General features: G+C 43.5%; 1 protein-coding gene across 1 annotated transcript in view; it reads left to right on the plus strand.

Annotated features, from left to right (window-relative positions):
* The window catches only part of RSPH3 (radial spoke head 3), a 50778-nt gene that overhangs the window by 2648 nt on the left and 21614 nt on the right, over positions 1–26516 (plus strand). The window contains exons 2-3 of the mRNA XM_044291643.1: positions 13408–13568; positions 23851–23938. Coding sequence (XP_044147578.1) covers positions 13456–13568; positions 23851–23938 — 201 coding nt within the window. The 5' untranslated portion in view covers positions 13408–13455. The remainder of the gene's footprint in view (positions 1–13407; positions 13569–23850; positions 23939–26516) is intronic.

Raw genomic sequence — 26516 nt, forward strand, 5'->3', positions numbered from 1 at the left:
GCCTATAGCACAGACCTGTCACTTACCAGTAGGAGGAGCTCCCGGCTGGTCACAGACATCGCAGCTCGCAGGTAAGTATGAAGCTTCTACAAATTGCTAAGTAACCATGGCAACCGGGACTGCAGTAGCGTACCGGTTGCCATGGTTACCGATCGGAGCCCCAGCGATTACACTGGGACTCCGATCGGTACTCTCCACTGCCACCAATGATAGGGGGGGTGATTTTAATTAGGAGGGGGAGGGAGGGGAGAGGGCCCACTGGCCACCAATGAGTTATCTACATCGGAGGGAGGGGGGGCCCACTGGACACCAATGAGTTAAAAACAGGGGGGGGTGGGGGTCTGCCCCCTGCTGCCTGGCAGGTGCTGCCAGGCAGCAGGGGGCAGTCATGTACACAGTTTTTCAGTATATTCTAACCTGAAGCGTCCCCATCACCATGGGAACGCCTCTGTGTTAGAATATACTGTCGGATCTGCTATACTGTCGGATCTTCGGATCTGTCTGTATGAAAGTAACCTACGGCCACGGATCACGGACACGGATGCCAATCTTGTGTGCATCCGTGTTCTTTCACGGACCCATTGACTTGAATGGGTCCGTGAACCGTTGTCCGTCAAAAAAATAGGACAGGTCTTATTTTTTTGACGGACAGGAAACACGGATCACGGTCTCGGCTGCAAAACGGTGCATTTTCCGATTTTTCCACGGACCCATTGAAAGTCAATGGGTCCGCGAAAAAAAACGTACAACGGCCACGGATGCACACAACGGTCGTGTGCATGAGGCCTAAAACTGAGTCTGCTTATATAGCACCTACCAGTAGCCATTAGGCTCCAGGAGAAGTATATAGTGGGCTCAGCATGCATGTTGGTACTTGCATCCCTGGATCCGATGAAAGCTGTAATGGCACCGGACGGGGTTAAAAGCAGAGTGTGCTTGGCGTGCATGCTATACCTACACTCCCTGGACTTTGTGTGGCTGTCATGGCCCATAACAGGTAGGAACTAGTGTTAGGGACCACTCATGAAGGCGACCTTGACGTGGTGATTGGCTTATTACGCTTTGGCCAAAATGTACACCAATGCCTTATTCAACATCCAGCATAAAAGTAGGGCAGAGTGCTGGTTGCAGTGTGCGATTGCATTTTGTGTTTTTGTGTTTGTATCTGTATTTCGCCATAGCAATCTGCACCTGCTAGGGCTTGTGCGGGCTGAATCCACCATATTTTTTCTTTGTAATATATAGATATATATACACACAATATGGGATCAGTATAATGTGCTTCCCTATGATATATATACAGGTCCTTCTAAAAAAAATAGCATATTGTGATAAAGTTCATTATTTTCTGTAATGTACTGATAAACATTAGACTTTCATATATTTTAGATTCATTACACACCAACTGAAGTAGTTCAAGCCTTTTATTGTTTTAATATTGATGATTTTGGCATACAGCTCATGAAAACCCAAATTTCCTATCTAAGAAAATTAGCATATTTCATCCGACCAATAAAAGAAAAGTGTTTTTAATACAAAAAAAGTCAACCTTCAAATAATTATGTTCAGTTATGCACTCAATACTTGGTCGGGAATTCTTTTGCAGAAATGACTGCTTCAATGCGGCGTGGCGTGGAGACAATCAGCCTGTGGCACTGCTGAGGTGTTATGGAGGCCCAGGATACTTCGATAGCGGCCTTAAGCTCATCCAGAGTGTTGGGTCTTGTGTCTATCAACTTTCTCTTCCCAATATCCCACAGATTCTCTATGGGGTTCAGGTCAGGAGAGTTAGCAGGCCAATTGAGCACAGTAATACCATGGTCAGTAAACCATTTACCAGTGGTTTTGGCACTGTGAGCAGGTGCCAGGTCGTGCTGAAAAATGAAATCTTCATCTCCATAAAGCTTTTCAGCAGATGGAAGCATGAAGTGCTCCAAAATCTCCTGATAGCTAGCTGCATTGACCCTGCCCTTGATAAAACACAGTGGACCAACACCAGGAGCTGACATGGAACCCCAGACCATCACTGACTGTGGGAACTTGACACTGGACTTCAGGCATTTTGGCATTTCCCTCTCCCCAGTCTTTCTCCAGACTCTGGCACCTTGATTTCCGAATGACATGCAACAGTCCAGTGCTGCTTCTCTGTAGCCCAGGTCAGGCGCTTCTGCCGCTGTTTCTGGGGAATGCGGCACCTGTAGCCCATTTCCTGCACACGCCTGTACACGGTGGCTCTGGATGTTTCTGCTCCAGACTCAGTCCACTGCTTCCGCAGGTCCCCCAAGGTCTGGAATCGGTCCTTCTCCACAATCTTCCTCAGGGTCTGGTCACCTCTTCTCGTTGTGCAGCGTTTTCTGCCACACTTTTTCCTTCCCACAGACTTCCCACTGAGGTGCCTTGATACAGCACTCTGGGAACAGCCTATTCGTTCAGAAATTTCTTTCTGTGTCTTACCCTCTTGCTTGAGGGTGTCAATGATTGCCTTCTGGACAGCAGTCAGGTCGGCAGTCTTACCCATGATTGCGGTTTTGAGTAATGAACCAGGCTGGGAGTTTTTAAAAGCCTCAGGAATCTTTTGCAGGTGTTTTAGAGTTAATTAGTTGATTCAGATGATTAGGTTAATAGCTCGTTTAGAGAACCTTTTCATGATATGCTAATTTTTTGATAGGAATTTTGGGTTTTCATGAGCTGTATGCCAAAATCATCAATATTAAAACAATAAAATGCTTGAACTACTTCAGTTGGTGTGTAATGAATCTAAAATATATGAAAGTCTAATGTTTATCAGTACATTACAGAAAATAATGAACTTTATCACAATATGCAAATTTTTTTAGAAGGACCTGTATATATATACACACACAGACACATTTCTATATAATATACTTCTTTAGATGTGTGTGTGTGTATATATATATATATATATTATATATACTTTTATTGTCTAGATATATATATATATATCTATAATATTTCTGTATAATATACTTCTTTGTGTTATAATTCTATGTATAATATTTCTAGGTTATAATTATATAATAAAATGCTCCAATGCTCATATTAGGGGGCTGCCTGGGTGAAAATGTGGGTATGTCCAGGTCACCCCTTAGGCTTCTTTCACACGGGCGTCGCGGGTAAGCGCTGGATGCGATGCAGGTATGTTCAGTGAAAATCGTGCGAGCAGTTTTGACTGCAATTGTGTTCCGTTGTTCAGTTTTTACTGTGCGAGTGCATTGCGTTTTGCACGCGCTTTAGAAAAAACTGAATGTGGTACCCTGACCGGAACCCAGACTTCTTCACAGAATTTCGGGTTTAGGTTAGGTATTCTGTAGATTCTATTATTTTCCATTATAACATGGTTATAATGGAAAATAATAGCATTCTTTAACACAGAATGCTAAGTATAATGTCAATTAAGGGTTAAAAATAAAATAAAAACATAACTCACCTCATCTAATTGATCGAGCAGCCGGGATCCTCTTCTTTGTTCTTCTTTCAGGACCTGCAAAAGGACCTTCACTGATGTCATCGCTCTCACCACGTGGTGAGCGTGGTAACGTCATCGCAGGTCCTGCTGAATGAAGCTAGAAGGCGGTGAGCGCGATTATGTCATCAAAGGTCCTTTGGCAGGTCCTGAAAGAAGAAAGAAGACAATGCTGTCTGCGCAATGAAGTGGATGAGGTGAGTTATGTTTTTATTTTATTTTTTAACTCCTCCAGCCCTAATTTACTTAGCATTCTGTATTAAGAATGCTATTACTTTCCCTTATAACAATGTTATAAGGGAAAATAATGCAGTGAATAGACTTTAATGGGGTCCGGGGTTGCTCATCCCTATCATCTCCTAGCAACCATGCGTGAAAATCGCACCGCACCCAGACTTGCTTGCGGATGCTTAACTTACACATCACTTTCTGATTAAATTTTATTAACTCTTTCTGGAGGGAGATGGGAAAAACAGCAATACTGCCACTGTGTTTTTACATTATACATTTTTGGCGTTCATTTTTCGTTATAAATAACATAACATTATTATTCTTTGGGTCACTATGATTAACGTGATACTAAATACATATAGTTTTTTTCCCGTTTTTGCATTGCTGCTTCCCAAGACCCATAACTTTTTTATTTTTATTTCTATTGAGTTGTGTGAGGGCTTGATTTTTGCAGGACCACTTGTTTTTTCAATGGAAAATAAGCGTAATTTACTTTTAATGGGATTTTTTTATTGAATAAATGTTTTTTTTTATTTTTTACTTTTTTTTTTTACCACTTAATAGTCCCACAAGGGGACTGTAACAGACAACATTCTGATTGATTTTAAAATGCAATGCATTATCCCTATAGTGCATTGCATACTAATATCAGTGCTATTCTGATATTGACCTGCAGTCTGCGCCAGAGAGGCGCAGCCTGCTGGAAATGACTCAAGGCTAGTCTGGGGCGTACATCAGAGCCCTGCCAGCCTTTACACATGTCAGCACCCGGCGATTGCATTTGCGGGGTGCCGATTGGAGACAGAGGGAGTCCGCTCCCTCTGTCACTACTTTACATGTGGCGGGCACCATTGCCCGTGGCATGTAAAGTGTTAAAGAGCCCGTATCGGCACTCCTGCCGGTCCAGGCTGTTAAAGCGGCGGCCCAGCCTAAGGCCCCTTAGTGACCGCCGTAAAAAGATTAAATTATCTCCAAACGGTATAAAGGTACAAATGAAACATTCCCTTAGTATTTTTGTAAAAACATTTTTTTTTTATCTTTTGCATTTTCAAAATAAGACAAAAGGGTCCAAAGGAAAACTTTGGGCACCCTGCATGGTTAGTACCTAGTAGAACCCCTTGTGGCAAGTGTTACAGCTTATAAATGCTTTTATAACCTCAAAATTCTCATTTGAGTGATTTTCATCCATTCTTCCTTGCAAAAGTCTTCCAGATCTGAGATTTCTGGACCGTCTTGTATGGACTGCTCTTTTGAGGTCTCTCCACAGATTTTCAAGGTCCCTTTACACAGTATGATATTACAGCAGATTGTGGGGACAAAAGCTTTCCTTCCCGACAATCTGGTGATCGCTAGCGGAGGAGACAGGTGCATTTGCATGCAGTGATATCCTCCAGAGTATGGGGAGGAGTGATCGCTAGTGCCATCTCTCTTCCCCATAACGACTTGTTTCCCGGCAGCAGATCATGTTTACACAGCATGATCTGTTGCCGGTAAACAATCATTTTTGGGTGAGCACAAACGATTGGATTACCCCGTGAACTAGCGTTTTGCTCGATCATCAGGTAATCGGCGGTACATTTGCACTGCCCAATCATCTCTAACGAGCGTTACTATGAATGCTCGTTGACGATGATCTGTGCAATTCTCGGCCATGTAAAGGGCCCTTCAGATCAGGGGACTGTGAGGGCCATGGAAAAACCATCAGCTTGTGATGTAGTCTGTTGTGGATTTTGAGCTTTGTTTAGAATCTTTATCCATTTGTAGGAGTCATCCTCTTTTCATCTTCAGCTTTTTTACAGTTTGTGTTTTATTTGCTTCTAGAATTTGCTCAAATTTCATTGAATCAATTTTTCCCTCTACATGTGAAATGTCCCCCATGCCATTGGCTGCAACACAACCCCAAAAAGATTGATCCACCCCCATGCTTAATGGTTGGAGAGGTGTTCTTTTCATGAACCTTGCCCTTTCTTACCTGGCCTTTTCTAACAACGATTGTGAACAAGCCTTAAAGAAAATCTGTCACATGGATTATAATTATTAAAGTAAAACTATTGCCGTGTAGAACATAACACCTCCTTCCCTGATGTACCTTTCATTTGGCGTTTTCTTATTTGCGGAAAAAAAAATAAACTATCTTTGTATGATATGCAAATTACACAGTAAGGTGCCTAGAGGGGCATTATTTTCTTTTAACAGTACCCAGGAACGCCCGCTTCTAGTGCCCAGGCCCGCCCTCCAGCAGAGCCCAAGCACGCCTCTCCTGGGCTGAGACTCCATGCCCCCCTAAGAAGCGCTGTTGCCGCCACTGACACGAGGCAACTCCACCCACACTTGCCTTCAGCTTCACTGAGAAATCTTTTGTAGGCACAGTAATAAAGACTGCGCGCATTGTTGAGGGCACATCAGCCTCAAATGTGTCACTGGGTATGTGCCTGTGCAAGATGTCTTGGTGAAGCTAAAGGCATGTGTGGGTGGCGTTACCTTGCGTCAGTAATGTAGTGGGGGGGCTTGGGTTCTGCTGGAGGTTGGGCCTGGGCACTGGGTTGGGGGTGTTCCTGGGCACCGTTGAAAGAAAAAAAACACCCCTCTGGGCACCTTACTGCCTAATTTGCATTGGGTTCCCATGCTTTTGCAAGTAAAATTGTACAAAACCAAAATAATACACGGAATAGCAGTTGAAAGATGGCACTGAGCAAGTGCGAGCACCTCAGCAAGGTGGACAGAGAAGTAAAGAAAAGGACAAATAGCAGGTGGCGCTATACAGTTACGTTTTATTGAATAACTCAGTGGCCAAGCTAAATTTTTAATTACATGCAGAAAATATTCAGACCTAGGTGCTGGTTGGAAACAGAATATTTTTTATGGGACATCCCATTAACCTCCTCACGACCGCCATACGCAGGATTGCGTCTTCTCGGCGGTCGTGCTGCTCTGGGTGGACGCGCCGGTGCGTCCTCTCGCGAGACGCGAGATTTCCGGGTATGCCGGCCCGCGCATGCGCATCGCGGGCCGGCAAAATTCAAAGAAGAAGTTCGTCATCAACCTGCCGGCCACGATCATTGGCTGGCAGGTTGATGATTTTCAAAAAATCCAATCAGCAGCCATTTAACCCCACATATTAGTAAATATGATGGGGTTATATGGCTGCTGTGCTCCTCTGCTCCTTCTTTTGGTCGGTTGGTTCCAGGAGAGGAGCAGAGGAGCACATCATCACTGTGAGTACCCACTACAGTACACTTACCCCCCAGATCACCTCCTAGCACCCAATTAACCCTTTGATCACCCCTTCTTGCCCCTGTCAATCACTAGTGAAAAGAAAAAAAGTGATCAGTGCAAACTGTCACTTTTTTTTTTTCACTGGTATTGACCGTTAGGTTTTAGGTATAGTTTAGGTCCCTTGGTTAGGTAGTTAGCGATCAGTTAGCGCCCAGCCCACCGCACCGCAGTCTGTTATTCGCTGATTAGCGTATCGCTAATCAGCATTTGTACTTTTATAGTATCTGAAAGTGATCAAAACTGATCACGGTCAGATCTATAATAGTACTAGTGTCACTTTAGTTCGCCCTCCACCCAAAACGCAGTGTTTGCCCGATCAGGCCTGATCGGTCACCCACACGTGCGTTCGCCCACGCCCGCCCCACCGCAGTGACAAAAAATTTTTTTTTTTTGATCACTGCACATTCACTTTACACGCTCTGCGGCGATAAAAAAATCAGTTTTGATATTTTTTATCAACCGCAGCGGCCTCCGGTACTTCGCTAGCCTCCCCTTTGTAAGACAGGCTTGCTTTTTTTTTCTTGGGTAGTCTCAGGGAATACCCCTAAATTTAGTTGCCCACATGTCTAACAGGGGGTATTCTTCTGAAGAGGCCTACAGGCTTCTGACCCAGTCGGATGAGGAGTGGGAACCCTCATCTGATGAATCCAGCGGGTCAGAATACGAACCTGTAGAAAGCAGTGGCTCTCTGACCCAAAGTTCGGACGAGGAGGTTGAGGTCCCTGATAGCAGCAGGCGTACCCGGCCCCGTGTCGCTAGACCGCAGGTTGCGCAGGATCCGCTTCAAGAGCAGCAGAGTGGGGCTGGTGCTGTCGGATTACGTGGTGAGGCATACACCAGCAGCCCAGCCCTTCCTGGACCTAGTACCAGCACTGCCGTACAACCTGGTGAAGTAGCGAGCACCAGAAGGGCAGTTGAAGCTGGTACGGTGGCACGTGCAGTAGTGACCCCGTCGCAGCCACCGCAAAGACGTGCCCGTAGAGCCCCTAGAATCCCAGAGGTGCTGGCAAACCCTGATTGGCAGTCCCCAACTTCAGCCGCACCCGTAGTTTTCCCTTTCACTGCCCAGTCTGGAGTTCGGGTTGAGACAGCTCAGATCGGTTCGGCCCTGGGATTTTTTGAGCTGTTCTTGACTGCGGAGCTTTTAGACTTAGTTGTGGCCGAAACAAACAGATATGCCACACAATTTATAACCGCTAACCCGGGAAGCTCTTATGCCCAGTCTTTCCGGTGGAAACCAGTCCAAGTTTCCGAAATTAAAACTTTTCTGGGCCTCCTCCTCAACATGGGCCTGACAAAAAAGCATGAATTGCGGTCATATTGGTCCACGAACCCAATTCATCACATGCCCATGTTCTCTGCTGCTATGTCCAGGACACGATTTGAGACCATCCTGCGTTTCCTGCACTTTAGTGATAACAGCACCTCCCGTCCCAGAGGCCACCCTGCTTTTGACCGGCTCCACAAAATTCGGCCCCTCATAGACCATTTCAACCTGAAATTTGCAGATATTTATACCCCAGAGCAAAACATCTGCATAGACGAGTCCCTAATACATTTTACCGGGCGCCTTGGCTTCAAACAATACATCCCAAGCAAGCGCGCCCGGTATGGGGTCAAATTGTATAAGCTCTGTGAAAGGGCCACAGGCTATACCCACAAATTTCGGATCTATGAGGGAAAAGATCAGACCCTGGAGCCGGTCGGTTGCCATAACTACCTGGGGAGCAGTGGGAAGACAGTTTGGGACTTGGTGTCACCCTTATTCGGCAAGGGGTACCATCTTTATGTGGACAATTTTTACACAAGTGTGGCCCTCTTTAGGCATTTGTTTCTAGAACGGATTGGCGCCTGTGGTACCGCGCGAACTAGTCGCGCGGGCTTCCCCCAACGGCTCGTTACCACCCATCTTGCAAGGGGGCAGAGGGCCGCACTGTGTAACGAAGAACTGCTCACGGTGAAGACAAGCGTGACGTTTACATGCTCTCCTCCATTCACGCAGACACGACAATCCAAATTGAGCGAGCAACCCGTGTCATTGAAAAGCCCCTCTCAGTCCACGACTATAACCTCCACATGGGAGGGGTGGACTTCAATGACCAGATGTTGGCTCCGTATTTAGTTTCCCTGACGCACCAGACGCTGGTGTCTGTATATTTAATTCAATTGGCTCTGTACAATAGTTTTGTTCTCTACAGTAAGGCTGGGAGAACTGGATCCTTCCTCAAATTTCAGGAAGAGATCATCGCGAACCTCCTGTACCCAGGAGGTTCCGTGGCCCCATCCACCAGTGTAGTTAGCCGTCTACACGAGCGACATTTCCCCAGTGTCGTTCCTGGTACCTCAAACCGACCGCCACCCCGAAAAAAATGTCGTGTCTGTAGCAGGAGTGGAATAAGGCGTGACACCCGCTATTTCTGTCCTGACTGTCCTGACCACCCTGCCCTATGCTTTGGAGAGTGTTTCCGGAAGTACCACTCACAGGTACACTATTAGCATAGGGATCATCTCACCAGGATAGGCACACAGGGCTATTAGGGCCCATTCACTCACAGCTGCTGCAAACGTCTCCTTTCACATGGGACAAAGTGCATAACGCACTTCGTCACATCTTTGGGCGATTTGCGCTTTGCACATTGACCCATGGGGAAGGAGAGGTTTGTTCTATAAAGGTAAAAAAAAAAAAAAAAAAAGGCGTGACACCCGCAGGCCATTTTTTACACATTTTGATTGCAAGGTACTTCTCACACATATGGGCTCCTAAATTGCCAGGGCAGTATAACTACGCCACAAGTGACCCCATTTTGGAAAGAAGACACCCCAAGGTATTCCGTGAGGGGCATGGCGAGTTCCTAGAATTTTTTATTTTTTGTCGCAAGTTAGTGGAATATGAGACTTTGTAAGGAAAAAAGAGAAGAAAAAAAAAATCATCATTTTCCGCTAACTTGTGACAAAAAAAAAAAAATTCTAGGAACTCGCCATGCCCCTCACGGAATACCTTGGGGTGTCTTCTTTCCAAAATGGGGTCACTTGTGGCGTAGTTATACTGCCCTGGCAATTTAGGGGCCCAAATGTGTGAGAAGTACCTTGCAATCAAAATGTGTAAAAAATGGCCTGCGAAACCCGAAAGGTGCACTTTGGAATATGTGCCCCTTTGACCACCTTGGCAGCAAAAAAGTGTGACACATCTGGTATCGCCGTACTCAGGAGAAGTTGGGGAATGTGTTTTGGGGTGTCATTTTACATATACCCATGCTGGGTGAGATAAATATCTTGGTCAAATGCCAACTTTGTATAAAAAAATGGGAAAAGTTGTCTTTTGCCAAGATATTTCTCTCACCCAGCATGGGTATATGTAAAATGACACCCCAAAACACATTCCCCAACTTCTCCTGAGTACGGCGATACCAGATGTGACACTTTTTTGATGCCAAGGTGGGCAAAGGGGCACATATTCCAAAGTGCACCTTTCGGATTTCACCGGTCATTTTTTACACATTTTGATTGCACATTTCTTCTCACACATTAGGGCCCCTAAATTGCCAGGGCAGTATAACTACCCCACAAGTGACCCCATTTTGGAAAGAAGACACCCCAAGGTATTCTGTGAGGGGCATGGTGAGTTCCTAGAATTTTTTGTCGCAAGTTAGTGGAATATGAGACTTTGTAAGAAAAAAATAAAAAATCATCATCATTTTCCGCTAACTTGTGAAAAAAAATAAAAAGTTCTATGAACTCCCTATGCCCATCAGCGAATACCTTAGGGTGTCTACTTTCCGAAATGGGGTCATTTGTGGGGTTTTTCTACTGTCTGGGCATTGTAGAACCTCAGGAATCATGACAGGTGCTCAGAAAATCAGAGCTGTTTCAAAAAGCGGAAATTCACATTTTTGTACCATAGTTTGTAAACGCTATAACTTTTACCCAAACCATTTTTTTTTTTTGCCCAAACATTTTTTTTTTATCAAAGACATGTAGAACAATAAATTTGGCGAAAAATTTATATATGGATGTCGTTTTTTTGCAAAATTTTACAGCTGAAAGTGAAAAATGTCATTTTTTTGCAAAAAAATCGTTACATTTTGATTAATAACAAAAAAAGTAAAAATGTCAGCAGCAATAAAATACCACCAAATGAAAGCTCCATTAGTGAGAAGAAAAGGAGGTAAAATTCATTTGGGTGGTAAGTTGCATGACCGAGCGATAAACGGTGAAAGGAGTGTAGTGCCGAAGTGTAAAAAGTGCTCTGGTCATGAAGGGGGTTTCACCTAGCGGGGCTGAAGTGGTTAAGAAGATGGGTCTTTCATTTACTTTTAGCCCTTTTTACCTTCACCTTCCTAGTCTAATAGTGAGCAAAAATTCACTGAAAATAACAGAAAAATGGTTACATGTTACAGAAAAAAAGGCTATATTCAGTGGTTCAATGGTGAAAACACTCCAGGATGCAACCTAATGTATATTATATAGACAGGTTTTCAGATTTTTTTTTACCTTAAAAAACAGCACTTAAAAAACAGCACTTAAAGGGAACCTGTCACCGGTTTTTAACCATAAGAATCATCGTCATCCTGAGCTAGTTCTCCCCCACCCTAATCATCCTAGGGTTTTTTTTTTAAACACCTCCAAGTACTTCTTTTACAGTCCACTTTCACTTTTTTCAAGTTATGTAAATGAAATGCTTACCTCATCACTTCCCATTCCTAGCCCCACCTCCCGTTATAAGAGTGACAGAATCTAAACATCCTACCCTCCTCCCGAACTCCCGACCCAAATCCTGCGCATGTGCAGAACCAGTCACCTCACTCACTGATGAAAACAATCTAGAATATTCGCGATTATGAAGTGCCGATATTCACAATAAAAATTTGTGATTAGAATATTAGCGATCAACACTACTACTGATCATATAATATGTACAGGAAGAGAAGGGGTGGAGATGAGCAATCGTAGAGGGTGTGTCTTATTCGTTTGTGGGCATGGCTGCTCTACGAGAGTCTCAGAACGCTGGACTCATCTCTGAAGCGTGGAGAAGACAGGACGCATCTAAGGTTAGCACTTAGGCTGGGTCTCTCAGGCTGTCAGCATGCAAGCTGACATGCAATGTATTACAATACAGGATATATTGTAATACATTGCAGAGAGGAACAGACCCCAGAAGTTGAAGTCCCATAGTGGGACAAAAATAAAAAGTAAAACAAAAAAATATGTATTTCCCAAAATAAAACACAAAAGAAAAACCAGACATATTGGGTATTGCCGCATCCGTAATGAACAGCTATATAAAAATATCACATGATTTACCCTCCCAGCTGAACGCCGTAGAAAAAATAAAATAAATACTGTGTTAAAACAATTTTTTTGTCACCTTTAGGCTACTTTCACACTAGCGTTGTTTGAATCCGGCGTTCAATTCCGACACTGGAACTGCCCGCCGGATCTGGAAAAAACGTGTGAAAACAGATTACATTTGAATCCTGATCAGGATTTTGATCACAATGAAAAAATGCATTGGAAAAAAACGATCTGCCATTTATGGACTTTTTCGGGTTTAACATGCAAAAGCCGGATCCGGTTTGACGGAACACACGACGCCGGATCCGACGTTAATGCAAGTCAATGGGAAAAAGGCCGGCGTTCAGTCAAAGTGTTCCGGATTTTTGTCCGGAGGTAAAAATACAACATGCTTAGGTTTTCTGAAAAGCCTGATCAGTCAAAAAGACTGAACTGAAGACATCCTGATGCATCCTGAACGGATTACTCTCCATTCAGAATGCATGGGGATATGCCTGATCAGTTCTTTTCCGGATTTGAGCCCTTAGGCCTGAAAAGAAAAACGCTAGTGTGAAAGTACCCTTGCATCACAAAAATTGTAATACCAAGCGATCAAAAAGTCATACGCACCCCAAAATAGTACCAATCTAACCTATCAGATTAACATTGTAAAAAAAAAAAAAAGCCCCAAAACATCTTTTTTTTGTTACCTTACTTCACAAAAAGTGTAATATAGAGCAACCAAAAATCTTATGTACCCTAAAAAAGTACCAACAAAACTGCCATCTTATCCCGTAATTTCCAAAATGGGGTAACTTTTTTGGAGTTTCTACTTTAAATATGACATGGCAACTTAAAATTATCCCATAATGGCGAATTAAGTGTGCAGGTGCGGCAAATCTGTTGAACGGTGCTGGCGCAGGATTTCTCACTAAGAGGAGGGCGCAATCAGAAGAACCTAGGGCGGGCCAGAGGGGTGAAAGGGGAGGGGTTTCGTATGAAAAGCGTGAAGGTAAAAGACTCCCTTTAAGGTGAAAAATGGCAGGGTCCTAAAGGGGTTAATTCAGTGCTGTGCTCAGTTTAGAAAGGTTTGGTGTGTTGATTATGCTGAATATATTTCCTTGTTTTTTCCCTCTTTTTGGCAGCACCAACACCATATTTTCTTCAATAAAAGGAAGACCTAAATTGCAGCCATGACGTCTGTGTTACCCAGCCAGAAAGAAGTTGGAAGTGGGACATACACTTTCTCCAGTCAACCCAGAGTCGTACAGAACCAAAGGAAGTATAGAGGAACACAGCCACCTATGTAAGTGTGAGATCTGTGTGTTTTCCAAAAGTGCATTATCCTGATAATAGGGAAACTTTCGAGATACTGAATATAGCCCCACTAAATGCATAAATGTATGCATATGGTTTACATGAAGTAAGAGCTCCACTGCTCCCTGGCTCTTACTTAGTCCCTGGAGGGGATGGGTTTAACATGCTGGGTATTAAAGGGGTTGTCCGCGTTCAGAGCTTAAACCGGACCTCATTTTCATTCATTTAGCATGTTTGAGTGGAGCATCTGAGAATTTCTTGCTCTGACGCTCCCCCTCGTCTTGTGCTGCATCCCGTAGGACAAAGGCTTTTTCTTTACTGCCGGTGACGTTCTGGGTCTCTGTATGGGAATGCTAGGGGGAGAGGTTAGGTCACTGGCACAAATGGGCGCTTTTATAGCGCTGTTTTAGACAACCAATTTGTGCCCATGATGTCACTGGGATGACTACTAGGCGGAAGCCTCTGCATAAAATTGGGAGGAAGTAAACAAAACGGACCTTGTGAGCAAGGGTGGGCATTGGAGCAAGAAAAGCTCTGATGCTCCACTCATACATGCTAAATGAGTGAAGATGAGGCTATGTCTGGGTTTAGAGCTGAAACGCCATTTAGGCCTTTTCACATGGGCCGAGGATCGGGCAATTATCAGGGATGAGCATCTGTACGTTTGTTTCCGATAACTACCCCGTGTAAATGTGCTGCTGATCGCCCATTGAACAAATGAACCCTTGCTTTTTGGGTGATCACATCTTTTATGCGGAATGTAAAATCATTGGATAGGTATGTGCTGCTAGAAAGAATGAATCTATATGGGGACGAACATGCAGCTGTCATCTCCACTATCAATAAGCCTAGGTCTACACGACGACATTTGTCACGCAACATCTTGTTGCACCTATGTCTCGCGACAATTTTTATAATGGCAGTCTATGGTGTCGCACTGCAACATGCGACATGCTGCGACGCGACAGTCGCAGAAAATCCATTCGAGATGGATTTTTCTGCGACTGTCACGTTGCTGTCTCAGCATGTCGCATGTTGCAGTGCGACACCATTGACTGCCATTATAAAAAAAATTTGCGCGACATTGGTGCAACAAAATGTCGCGCAACAAATGTTGCAGTGTAGTCGTGCCCCATAAGTTGCGTGACAAATGTCGTTGTGCAGACCTAGCCTTAGGCAACTATCAGGAATGTTCGGTTCGTTCCCAATATTTGCCTGAACCCTGGACAGTGTAAAAGGCCTTTAGACAGCAGATTGTGCATTGTCAGTTTGTAACAGAGCCGTCTCTTATGGTGTTGTATGTGAAGGCAGGAGTAGTCACAGTAATAGAGGAGCATGCAGACAGCTGTATACAGAGCTTTGGAGCAGATTTACCAATACTGACAGTGTAAATTTAGACTACACAGTCTAAAAATGCGCCAGATTTATCAAAGTGGCTGATGCTGGATGAAAAATCTGGCAGAACTTTATACTGTCTTCTAGTCCAAGGTTACACCATTTAATAGTTGTCTTACTTTATGCCCTATTCATACAGCAACATTTTGGCACATATTGGCGCATTCTAAATCATACCGCTTTTTGTTTGGCCACATCACATTTGCACTGATTCAGGGCCCTTGGTGCATATAATGCCAGAATTCTGGTGTATTTTGATTTTTAGTAAAATTTCCACCAATGTCTTTGAGAGGAGAGAAAAATTATAGGAACCATACAGATGTAGCAGCGCTAGCGATCACACTGGAATCTTGTGAGCACAGAGCAATATCCTGTTTCATTACCTGTAACGAAGAGTAGTTAGAAAATTCAGGGTGCAATTTGTGTTTGTAAACAGCAGATGGCGCATGGGACTGCAGTAGTAACCGTAGTATACGGTAGTATTTGTCCCTGCTTTACACAATACAGTTGGTTTGTTCAGCAAGATTTTGTCACTTTATGGCAGTGGTAATTAATCAAAGTATGTCAGTGTTTATGCACTTTTCAATATGCAGTATATAAGAAGCTTTAATAAACCGGTCACCATCCAAGCAGTGTATTACTCTTTAATCTGCGTTTTCAGCGGTCAGATAGAATGAGAGCAGATGAGACGGAGACTTCAGATATCTGGCACCAGTGTAGGTTTAAAGGAATTGTCCGTATATTTTCCTCTCCTTGTGGGAAGGTGTCTGTGGCAATTAAATCCACCCACCTGGCCTATATCTCATAAGCTGATAATATGAATCAGCTCAGCGTGATTACCACTCCTGCTCTCCACAATATTCAACCATGAGATCTGTAACAGCAAACGCAATCTGCGCCATTCTTTGCCTAGTAATATTCCTCCCCGGTAATTATCGGATGCTGGCGATATTTTATATATTATCAGTACTGGTCAAATGTCCATGAGGAGTCACAGGGATGGCCACAGGGGTCACCGCACAGACTGCTCGCCTTCTCCGACTGTGATGACAAAGGCGGAATACATGGACAGCGGGGGAATGGTTAATGTTAGCAGAATGTCACCGTAAATCAGCAGATAGAACGCACCAATCCTCATAATGGATCCTATAAGTAATGGTCAGTGGGGACGATAAACAAGCAGATTCTACATAACGCAGACTGTAACGGGGGCACACCCCTGCTGGCACACTGGCTCTAGTACTGCACGCTGACCCCCCATCAAACATCCATATTGTATCCATTCAATACACAAATAGCACCCATGCAATATACACGCAGCAACCCTACTATACACATATGGCATCCTATAAAAGCACCCCTACAATACACATACTGTATAACACCCATACAATATACTGTACATGCAGCACCCCTACTATATACATGCAGCACCCCTACTATACACATATGGCATCCTATAAATGCACCCCTACAATACACATACTGTATAACACCCATACAATATACTGTACATGCAGCACCCCTACTATATACATGCAGCACCCCTACTATACACATATGGCATCCTATAAATGCACCCCTACAATACACATACTGTATAACACCCATACAATATACTGTACATGCAGCACCCCTACTATATACATGCAGCACCCCTACTATACACATATGGCATCCTATAAAAGCACCCCTACAATACACATACTGTATAACACCCATACAATATACTGTACATGCAGCACCCCTACTATATACATGCAGCACCCCTACTATACACATATGGCATCCTATAAATGCACCCCTACAATACACATACTGTATAACACCCATACAATATACTGTACATGCAGCACCCCTACTATATACATGCAGCACCCCTACTATACACATATGGCATCCTATAAATGCACCCCTACAATACACATACTGTATAACACCCATACAATATACTGTACATGCAGCACCCCTACTATATACATGCAGCACCCCTACTATACACATATGGCATCCTATAAATGCACCCCTACAATACACATACTGTATAACACCCATACAATATACTGTACATGCAGCACCCCTACTATATACATGCAGCACCCCTACTATACACATATGGCATCCTATAAATGCACCCCTACAATACACATACTGTATAACACCCATACAATATACTGTACATGCAGCACCCCTACTATATACATGCAGCACCCCTACTATACACATATGGCATCCTATAAATGCACCCCTACAATACACATACTGTATAACACCCATACAATATACTGTACATGCAGCACCCCTACTATATACATGCAGCACCCCTACTATACACATATGGCATCCTATAAATGCACCCCTACAATACACATACTGTATAACACCCATACAATATACTGTACATGCAGCACCCCTACTATACACATATACAGTACTGTATATACATAAAGAGGAGTCCGGCTCACCTCTTAATCTCCAGTGCATGGAACAAGCCAAGGGATTTGCTCCCAAAACTCAGTACTGTATACTCTGTAATCAGAGAGGTCGGGACCAGCAGCGCAGGAACCCCACAGATTCAGTGACGATGTTATTTGATAAACTTTATTTTCACTCCTATTAATTCCTTTAATTTAAGAGCAAATCATTTAGGAAAATCATTAATGTGACATTTGCACTTATTAGAACGGGTATAATACTGTATATGCTACAGACATCCATCCACTCACTGGTTAATGTCACCTGTCTCCAGTGCTGAGAACCCAGTGGAGAGAGGTGGAGGTGTCCTCTACCATGTGTGTGTGTGTGTGTGTGTGTGTGTATGTGGGGGGAGGCGAGCAGAAAACAATAGGCTTGTTAATGCACTCAACAGACAGCAGGAGGGCAAAACAGGACAAAACACCAGTACAATACAGCAGTATTTTATCTGGAAGAAAGGCAGTAGTCATGCTGGAAAGCTGACGGCGCCCCCAGCGGGATCCATTGGGTGCTAGTGCTGTCCAGCTTATGCTGGATCCTGTTTCTATGCCGCCAGTTACTGAAATAGAGCAACAAGCGCAATAGTTGTGAGGATATCATAGATGAAAGAAGCGCATCACTCACATCACTGTGTTTGTAGAGCCGCCGATCAGTAATAAACATAATGATCAGATCATTTTTACAAATAAATGCATCTGTATACTTTGTGCAACACCAGATAGTATAGTGCCCTCCAACATATATATTCTCATTTTGTGTGTGTGTGTATATATATATATGTGTGTGTGTGTGTGTATGAGTGTATGGTTGGCCACACAGGAACATATACAGCCAAAAATAAGAAATATGGTACAATTCAATAAAAACATGTATTGAAAGTTGTTGATGCTTTGAAAATAAGGAAATACAAGGGGGAACACATATCTGTGAAACATTCATTACATCGTGTATGTGTATATATATATATATATATATATATATATATACAGTACAGACCAAAAGTTTGGACACACCTTCTCATTCAAAGAGTTTTCTTTATTTTCATGACTATGAAAATTGTAGATTCACAATGAAGGCATCAAAACTATGAATTAACACATGTGGAATTATATACATAACAAAAAAGTGTGAAACAACTGAAAATATGTCATATTCTAGGTTCTTCAAAGTAGCCACCTTTTGTTTTGATTACTGCTTTGCACACTCTTGGCATTCTCTTGATGAGCTTCAAGAGGTAGTCACCTGAAATGGTTTTCACTTCACAGGTGTGCCCTGTCAGGTTTAATAAGTGGGATTTCTTCCCTTATAAATGGGGTTGGGACCATCAGTTGCGTTGTGGAGAAGTCAGGTGGATACAAAGCTGATAGTCCTACTGAATAGACTGTTAGAATTTGTATTATGGCAAGAAAAAAGCAGCTAAGTAAAGAAAAACGAGTGGCCATCATTACTTTAAGAAATGAAGGTCAGTCAGTCTGAAAAATTGGGAAAACTTTGAAAGTGTCCCCAAGTGCAGTCACAAAAACCATCAAGCGCTACAAAGAAACTGTCTCACATGCGGACCGCCCCAGGAAAGGAAGACCAAGAGTCACCTCTGCTGCGGAGGATAAGTTCATCCGAGTCACCAGCCTCAGAAATCGCAGGTTAACAGCAGCTCAGATTAGAGACCAGGTCAATGCCACACAGAGTTCTAGCAGCAGACACATCTCTAGAACAACTTTTAAGAGGAGACTGTGTGAATCAGGCCTTCATGGTAGAATACCTGCTAGGAAACCACTGCTAAGGACAGGCAACAAGCAGAAGAGACTTGTTTGGGCTAAAGAACACAAGGTATGGACATTAGACCAGTGGAAATCTGTGCTTTGGTCTGATGAGTCCAAATTTGAGATCTTTGGTTCCAACCACCGTGTCTTTGTGCGACGCAGAAAAGGTGAACAGATGGACTCTACATGCCTGGTTCCCACCGTGAAGCATGTAGGAGGAGGTGTGATGGTGTGGGGGTGCTTTGCTGGTGACACTGTTGGGGATTTATTCAAATTTGAAGGCATACTGAACCAGCATGGCTACCACAGCATCTTGCAGCGGCATGCTATTCCATCCGGTTTGTGTTTAGTTGGACCATCATTTATTTTTCAACAGGATAATGACCCCAAACACACCTCCAGGCTGTGTAGGGGCTATTTGACCATGAAGGAGAGTGATGGGGTGCTGCGCCAGATGACCTGGCCTCCACAGTCACCGGACCTGAACCCAATCGAGATGGTTTGGGGTGAGCTGGACCGCAGAGTGAAGGCAAAAGGGCCAACAAGTGCTAAGCATCTCTGGGAACTCCTTCAAGACTGTTGGAAGACCATTTCAGGTGACTACCTCTTGAAGCTTATCAAGAGAATGCCAAGAGTGTGCAAAGCAGTAATCAAAGCAAAATGTGGCTACTTTGAAGAACCTAGAATATTACATATTTTCAGTTGTTTCACACTTTTTTGTTATGTATATAATTCCACGTGTTAATTCATAGTCATGAAAATAAAGAAAACTCTTTGAATGAGAAGGTGTGTCCAAACTTTTGGTCTGTACTGTATGTAATTATACCTTCATATATTATCAGCAACACAGCTCAAGGGAAAATAATGTACAGAGAGCAATAGGGTGACCATTCACATGGCGCCTGCGCATCCATAGACGCTGTTGACCAGTCTCCTCGCTCATGGCTGACCAGTCCAAGACTTCTGCTCAACCATGAGAACACTATCCAGTATGGCGAGCTGTGTTCACACCTCAGAGTTAAGCAATAATTTCCTGACCAGAGGGTGTGGTGTGTTCTACTGTAAGACCCATAAGCTCTGTGCATGGCATCACCGTGGATATATTACTCCCAAGGCTGAGATGTAGTGGTGCTCAGCATGGCGCTGCTCTGTGCATGTCGTCACCATGGGTATATTACTCCCAGGACTGGAGATGTAGTGGTGCTTAGCACCGTACTGCTCTGTGCATGGCATCACTGTTACATATAGTATAAAAAATGAAACCTAAAAATAAAAAAATTTAATTAAAAACATCTATATACACTTAAAGGATAAAAATACAGATGAATGCAATAATATAGAAAATTACGGATAATATTAGCCAGGTAGCTGTAATGTCTAGATAACGATTCTGAGACTTTGTATCTACAGTATATATACTGATTACACCCTATTATAATGGACTCATATCCAGTATTTCAGTATTTTCCGAGTCCACCAGATCTGCATATAGTCTATTTAGATGCGTGTGCCAATAGATCTGTACTTAGTCCATATACAGTACTGCACAGTATATACCTGTAGATCTCACAGCTTCGTCTCCACACACTTTATATGAATATATACAGTACTGCAGACCATTGCGCGTGCGCGGCGGCGTGCACGTTCGCTGCTCTGTACTGTACTGGCCAGGAAGAAGTCACCATGGCGCATTCGCGGAGGCGTGAACGTTCTAGACAGTGATATGCACATTCAAGACAGCGATGTGTGGCCCGGCCGGGGGAAGAAAATGTGCTCTACGCAGGCGCGGGCCACTGATGCGTCACACAAGCGGTGGCCATAGCTAGTGGATACCAGAAGATAACAGTGGGGCAGGATTAAAAGATTTTTTTCCCAAATAGGTAGAGATTTGCTAAAAGAACATAATTACAAAAATGCTTACAGGCACTTCTATAACAAATTAAAATAGGATCCTTGAGATGGGAATACCCCTTTTAATGATTTTCCAAAATGATTTGCTCTTAAATTAAAGGATTTAATAGGAGTGAAAATAAAGTTTATCAAATAACATCGTCACTGAATCTGTGGGGTTCCTGCGCTGCTGGTCCCGACCTCTCTGATTACAGAGTTTTGGGAGCAAATCCTTTGGCTTGTTCCATGCACTGGAGATTGAGGTGAGCTGGACAGTACTGTATATGTGTATAGTAGGGGTGCTGCATGTATATTGTATGGGTGCTATATGGGCTATATAGGATCTATTATGAGGATTGGTGCGTTCTATCTGCTGATTTACCGTAATATTCTGCTAACATTAACCCTCCCCCCGCTGTCCATGTATTCCGCCTTTGTCATCACAGTTGTCAGGAAGTGAACTTTTGTCTCTGTCAATCCCACAGCTGTCAGATCTCCATCCTCAGGGCTTTTTATAGACGTCCAGTCGGAGCGGGCGAGCAGTCTGTGCGGTGACCCCTGTGGCGATCCCTGTGACTCCTCATGGACATTTGACCATGGCGCAGATTGCGTTTGCTGATGTTACAGATCTCATGGCTGAATATTGTGGAGAGCAGGAGTGGTAATCACGCTGAGCTGATTGATATTATCAGCCTATGAGATATAGGCCAGGCGGATTTGCCACAGACAACTTCCCACAAATAGAGGAAAATATATGGACAATTCCTTTAAACCTACACTGGTGCCAGATATCTGAAGTCTCCGTCTCATCTGCTCTCATTCTATCTGACCGCTGAAAACGCAGATTAAAGAGTAATACACTGCTTGGATGGTGACCGGTTTAATAATGCTTCTTATATACTGCATATCAAAAAGTGCATAAATAATACTGACATACTTTGATTAAATACCACTGCCATAAAGTGACAAAATCGTGCTAAAAATATCCAAATTCAGTACACCATACAGTGTGCAAATAATTAGTTTGTATACTCAGATTTTTTCCATAGAGCCATCCACCGGTGATGATCATTGATACAGTACTTTGGTGAGGTAACATCATCAGTAACATTTTAACAAGGGTGGTAGTAATCCTCAAGGTAGCTAATCCCTTATCCCATGCCTCCTGAGCCACGCATGCAGAACAGAAACCACTCACTATAAAGTTAACTTTAGGTTGACACTGCCATCTACTGGCCTTGTTGTGTATTGCTTTTACAGTTTGTTTGTGCAAGAGGAGAAGTCATGATTTGCTACTAACTTAAGGGCTCTTTCACACTTGCGTTGTCCGGATCCGGCGTGTACTCCATTTGCCGGAATTACACGCCGGATCCGGAAAAACGCAAGTGAACTGAAAGCATTTGAAGACGGATCCGTCTTCAAAATGCGTTTAGTATTACTATTAAAGTCCTGGTTGCCATAGTAGTAGTGGGGAGCGGGGGAGCAGTATACTTACAGTCCGTGCGGCTCCCGGGGAGCTCCAGAATGACGTCAGAGCGCCCCATGCGCATGGATGACGTGCCATGCGATCACGTCATCCATGCGCGTGGGGCACCCTGACGTCACTCTGGAGCGCCCTGGGAGCCGCACGGACGGTAAGTATACTGCTCCCCCGCTCCCCATTACACTTTACCATGGCTGCCAGGACTTTAGCGTCCCGGCAGCCATGGTAACCATCCAGAAAAAGCTAAACGTCGGATCCGGCAATGCGCCAAAATGACGTTTAGCTTAAGGCCAGATCCGGATTAATGCCTTTCAATGGGCATTAATTCCGGATACGGCCTTGCGGCAAGTGTTCAGGATTTTTGGCCGGAGCAAAAAGCGCAGCATGCTGCGGTATTTTCTCCGGCCAAAAAACGATCCGGTCCGGAACTGAAGACATCCTGATGCATCCTGAACGGATTTCTCTCCATTCAGAATGCATGGGGATAAAACCGATCAGGATTCTTCCGGCATAGAGCCCCGACGACGGAACTCTATGCCGGAAGAAAAGAACGCAGGTGTGAAAGAGCCCTTACATTGCTAGTCCTGCACACATTGCTAATCCTGCACACATTGCTAATCCTGCCCTGGCAGCATGAAAACAACTGTGCTGTACAGACCTGAGCAAGATAATGAAAAGTAACTACTTCTGTTCTATGGTTGCATCATCTGGTGACCATTCTAACACATTAAGATACTTTTATATATTTTTTATAAGATTGAAAAACTGGTTTAACATGTTACAGTCAATCTAGTATTTTTTTTATCTCCTTAGTCATCTTCTGTTTGATTCTTTACATGCTTTCTCTTTCTCATAAGATGTTTATGAGATCTAAATAAAGCAAACCACCTGGCACTCCTAAGAGTGCAAAAATGAAACCGAAGATGATTTCGTAAGTTGCATAGATTTATTTTTGTGAAGTTGTCAATCTAACTTAATAGAAACCGGGACTTTAAATGTTAATATGTGTGAACATGGGTCATTAAAGGAGTTGTCCCACTATAAGAACATATCCCCTGTCTACAGAATAGGAGATAAGAATCTGATCTGCTATCTCCAGCAGTCCTGTAAAGTTTACCGACTCTGGGGGTCTCAGCCTTCGGACAGTCACCAATCAGATCCCCTATCCTGTAGATGGGGATAAGTTCTCACGGTGGGGCAACCCTGGTAAGGATGATAGCATACACTCATGCCCCAGTGATCAACTTTATTTCTTGCTTTTGTCACAGGACTGAAGAGACCTACAATTATGGAAATATCATGTATGACCGAAGGGTAGTACGAGGCAGTACATATGCCCAAAACATATTGCCTCTGGTGAGTGGAACACACTGGACTCTCACTCTATTATTGTAACCCATTTTTCCTCGATGTTTTATTTGAGTTTATGCAAATTGTAAACAAGAGATTTATATTCTCTGATTTGGGGGTTTAACCCGTTCAATACCAGCGCCAGACATGTGGCTTAAGTACCAGCGCAGTAGTACTGCATTTTATTATCAAGTGTTTCCAAATTCCCTAAAATGCTTAGGGGGTCAAAGTGCCCAGCCCCCCCAATATATTATTTAAGGGGTGTAGTTTACAAAATGGGGTCACTTTTTGAGGGTTTCTACTGTAGGGGTACATCAGGGTTTCTTTAAATACAAAATGGTGCCTAAAAACCATTCTAGCAAAATCTGCCTCCAAAATCCATATGGCGCTTTCCTTCTGACCACTGCCACGTGTCCATGGAGCATTTTACTGCCACATATGGGGTATTTCTGTAAACTGCAGAATCAGAGTAATATATATTGAGATTTATTTAGCTGTTAACCATTAAGCCCCTCAAAATCACTTTATAACTGAATTGGTGCGTTAAAAATTGGTTTGTGAAATTTTAATAAATTGCTTCTAAAATTAAAAGCCTTCTAACGTTCTAAAAAATAAAATGACATTTACAAAATTCTGCCAACATAAAGCAGACATATGGGGAATGTTGATTGATAACTATTTTATGAGGTATTACTGTCTGTTTTAACCGCCTCCTGACCGCTGTACGCACGGATGCATCCGAGAGGCGGTTGATTTTTTTCCGTGCGTCATCTCGCGAGAGGCGAAATTTCCTGTGAACGGAAGGTAAGCGAGTGGATCTCCAGCCTGCCAGCGGCGATCGTTCGCTGGCAGGCTGGAGATGCGATTTTTTTAACCCCTTATAGGTATATTAGATGCTGTTTTGATAACAGCGTCTAATATACCTGCTACCTGCTCCTCTGGTGGTCCCTTTTGTTTGGATCGACCACCAGAGGACACAGGTAGCTGTGTAAAGTACCACCAAACACCACTACACTACACCCCCCCCTGTCACTTATTAACCCCTTATGAACCCATGATCACCCCATATAGACTCCCTGATCACCCCCCTGTCATTGATCACCCCCCTGTAAGGCTCCATTCAGACGTCCGTATGATTTTTACGGATCGGATCCGCAAAACACATACGGACGTCTGAATGGAGCCTTACAGGGGGGTGATCACCCATATAGACTCCCTGATCACCCCCCTGTCATTGATCACCCCCCTGTCATTAAACACCCCCCTGTCAGTGATCACCCCCCTGTAAGGCTCCATTCAGACGTCCGTATGATTTTTACGGATCCACGGATACATGGATCGGATCCACAAAACACATATGGATGTCTGAATGGAGCCTTACAGGGGGGTGATCAATGACAGGGGGGTGACAAGGGGGTGATCACCCCAAATAGACTCCCTGTCATTGATCACCCCTATTTATCCATTGGGCAAACTGAGCATTTATGGAAAGAGCCTTAAAATCCGGGTGTCCCCAGAGGGGCATACGTTTGGATACTAGGAAGGGAAGATCAAACATTTTTCTCACCGCTTTCCACGCGGCTATTGTGTCCCTAAATAGGATGCTATGCTTTATATTAACTGGTAGTTGTGCATACTTGGTATGCAGAAGCACAGTTAAGCACCAGGGCCTCGCCATTTCCCTTTCTACCTGCAAAATCGAGTAGTGCGACGTGTCATGCACCCAGTCTAAGCTGTGCCTCAGTAGACTAGCTAGATTGTATTTTCGAATGTCAGGAAAACCCACCCCACCCTTTTCCTTTTGCCTAGTCAATGTCTTCATAGCTATTCTACTCCTCTTAGATTTCCATACAAATTCCCTAAAAACCCTTTGTAGGCTCTGAACGTCTTTGTGTTTCTGGAGAATAGGCAGAGTCTGCATAGGATACAGTAGTTTGCTAAAACTAATCATTTTTATCAACAAGCACCTACCGAGCATCGAAATGTGCAAATTCAACCAGGAATTAAGTTCCGCAATGATTTTTTTAAATAAAGGGGGATAATTAAGGGTATATAGTGTATCCGGTGTCTTACCAATTTTTATACCTAGGTATTTAATGCTCTTGTTAGTCACATCAACTGATCTATCTTGCAACATATCAGATTTCAGGTCATGTGACGGGGACAAATTTAGTAATTCACATTTGGATCTGTTGACTTTAAAACCCGATAAATGTCTGAATTCTTCTAATAATTTAAAGAGTACAGGGATATCAGTTTGGGGATGTGATAAAAACAATAAAAGATCATCTGCAAATAGCGCATGTTTAAGAGTCTGGCACTTAATATTGATGCCTCTAATAGAATGATCTTGAATAATCGCTTTAGACAATGGCTCTAAAGCAATATTGAATAGCAAGGGTGAAAGTGGGCACCCTTGCCTAGTTCCCTTTTGAAGAACAAACTGTTCCGATAGAAACCCCGGAATTGAAATCCTAGCTATTGGGGAGCTATATAGCTTATCTGTGTATGTTCTAAAAGTACCACTAAACCCCATCGCACCCAGAACCTCGTTCAAGCATCTCCAGCTTACATTATCAAAAGC

This window comes from Bufo gargarizans, chromosome 4 (assembly GCF_014858855.1).
Source record: "Bufo gargarizans isolate SCDJY-AF-19 chromosome 4, ASM1485885v1, whole genome shotgun sequence".
In the NCBI taxonomy this organism is placed as follows: Eukaryota; Metazoa; Chordata; class Amphibia; order Anura; family Bufonidae; genus Bufo; species Bufo gargarizans.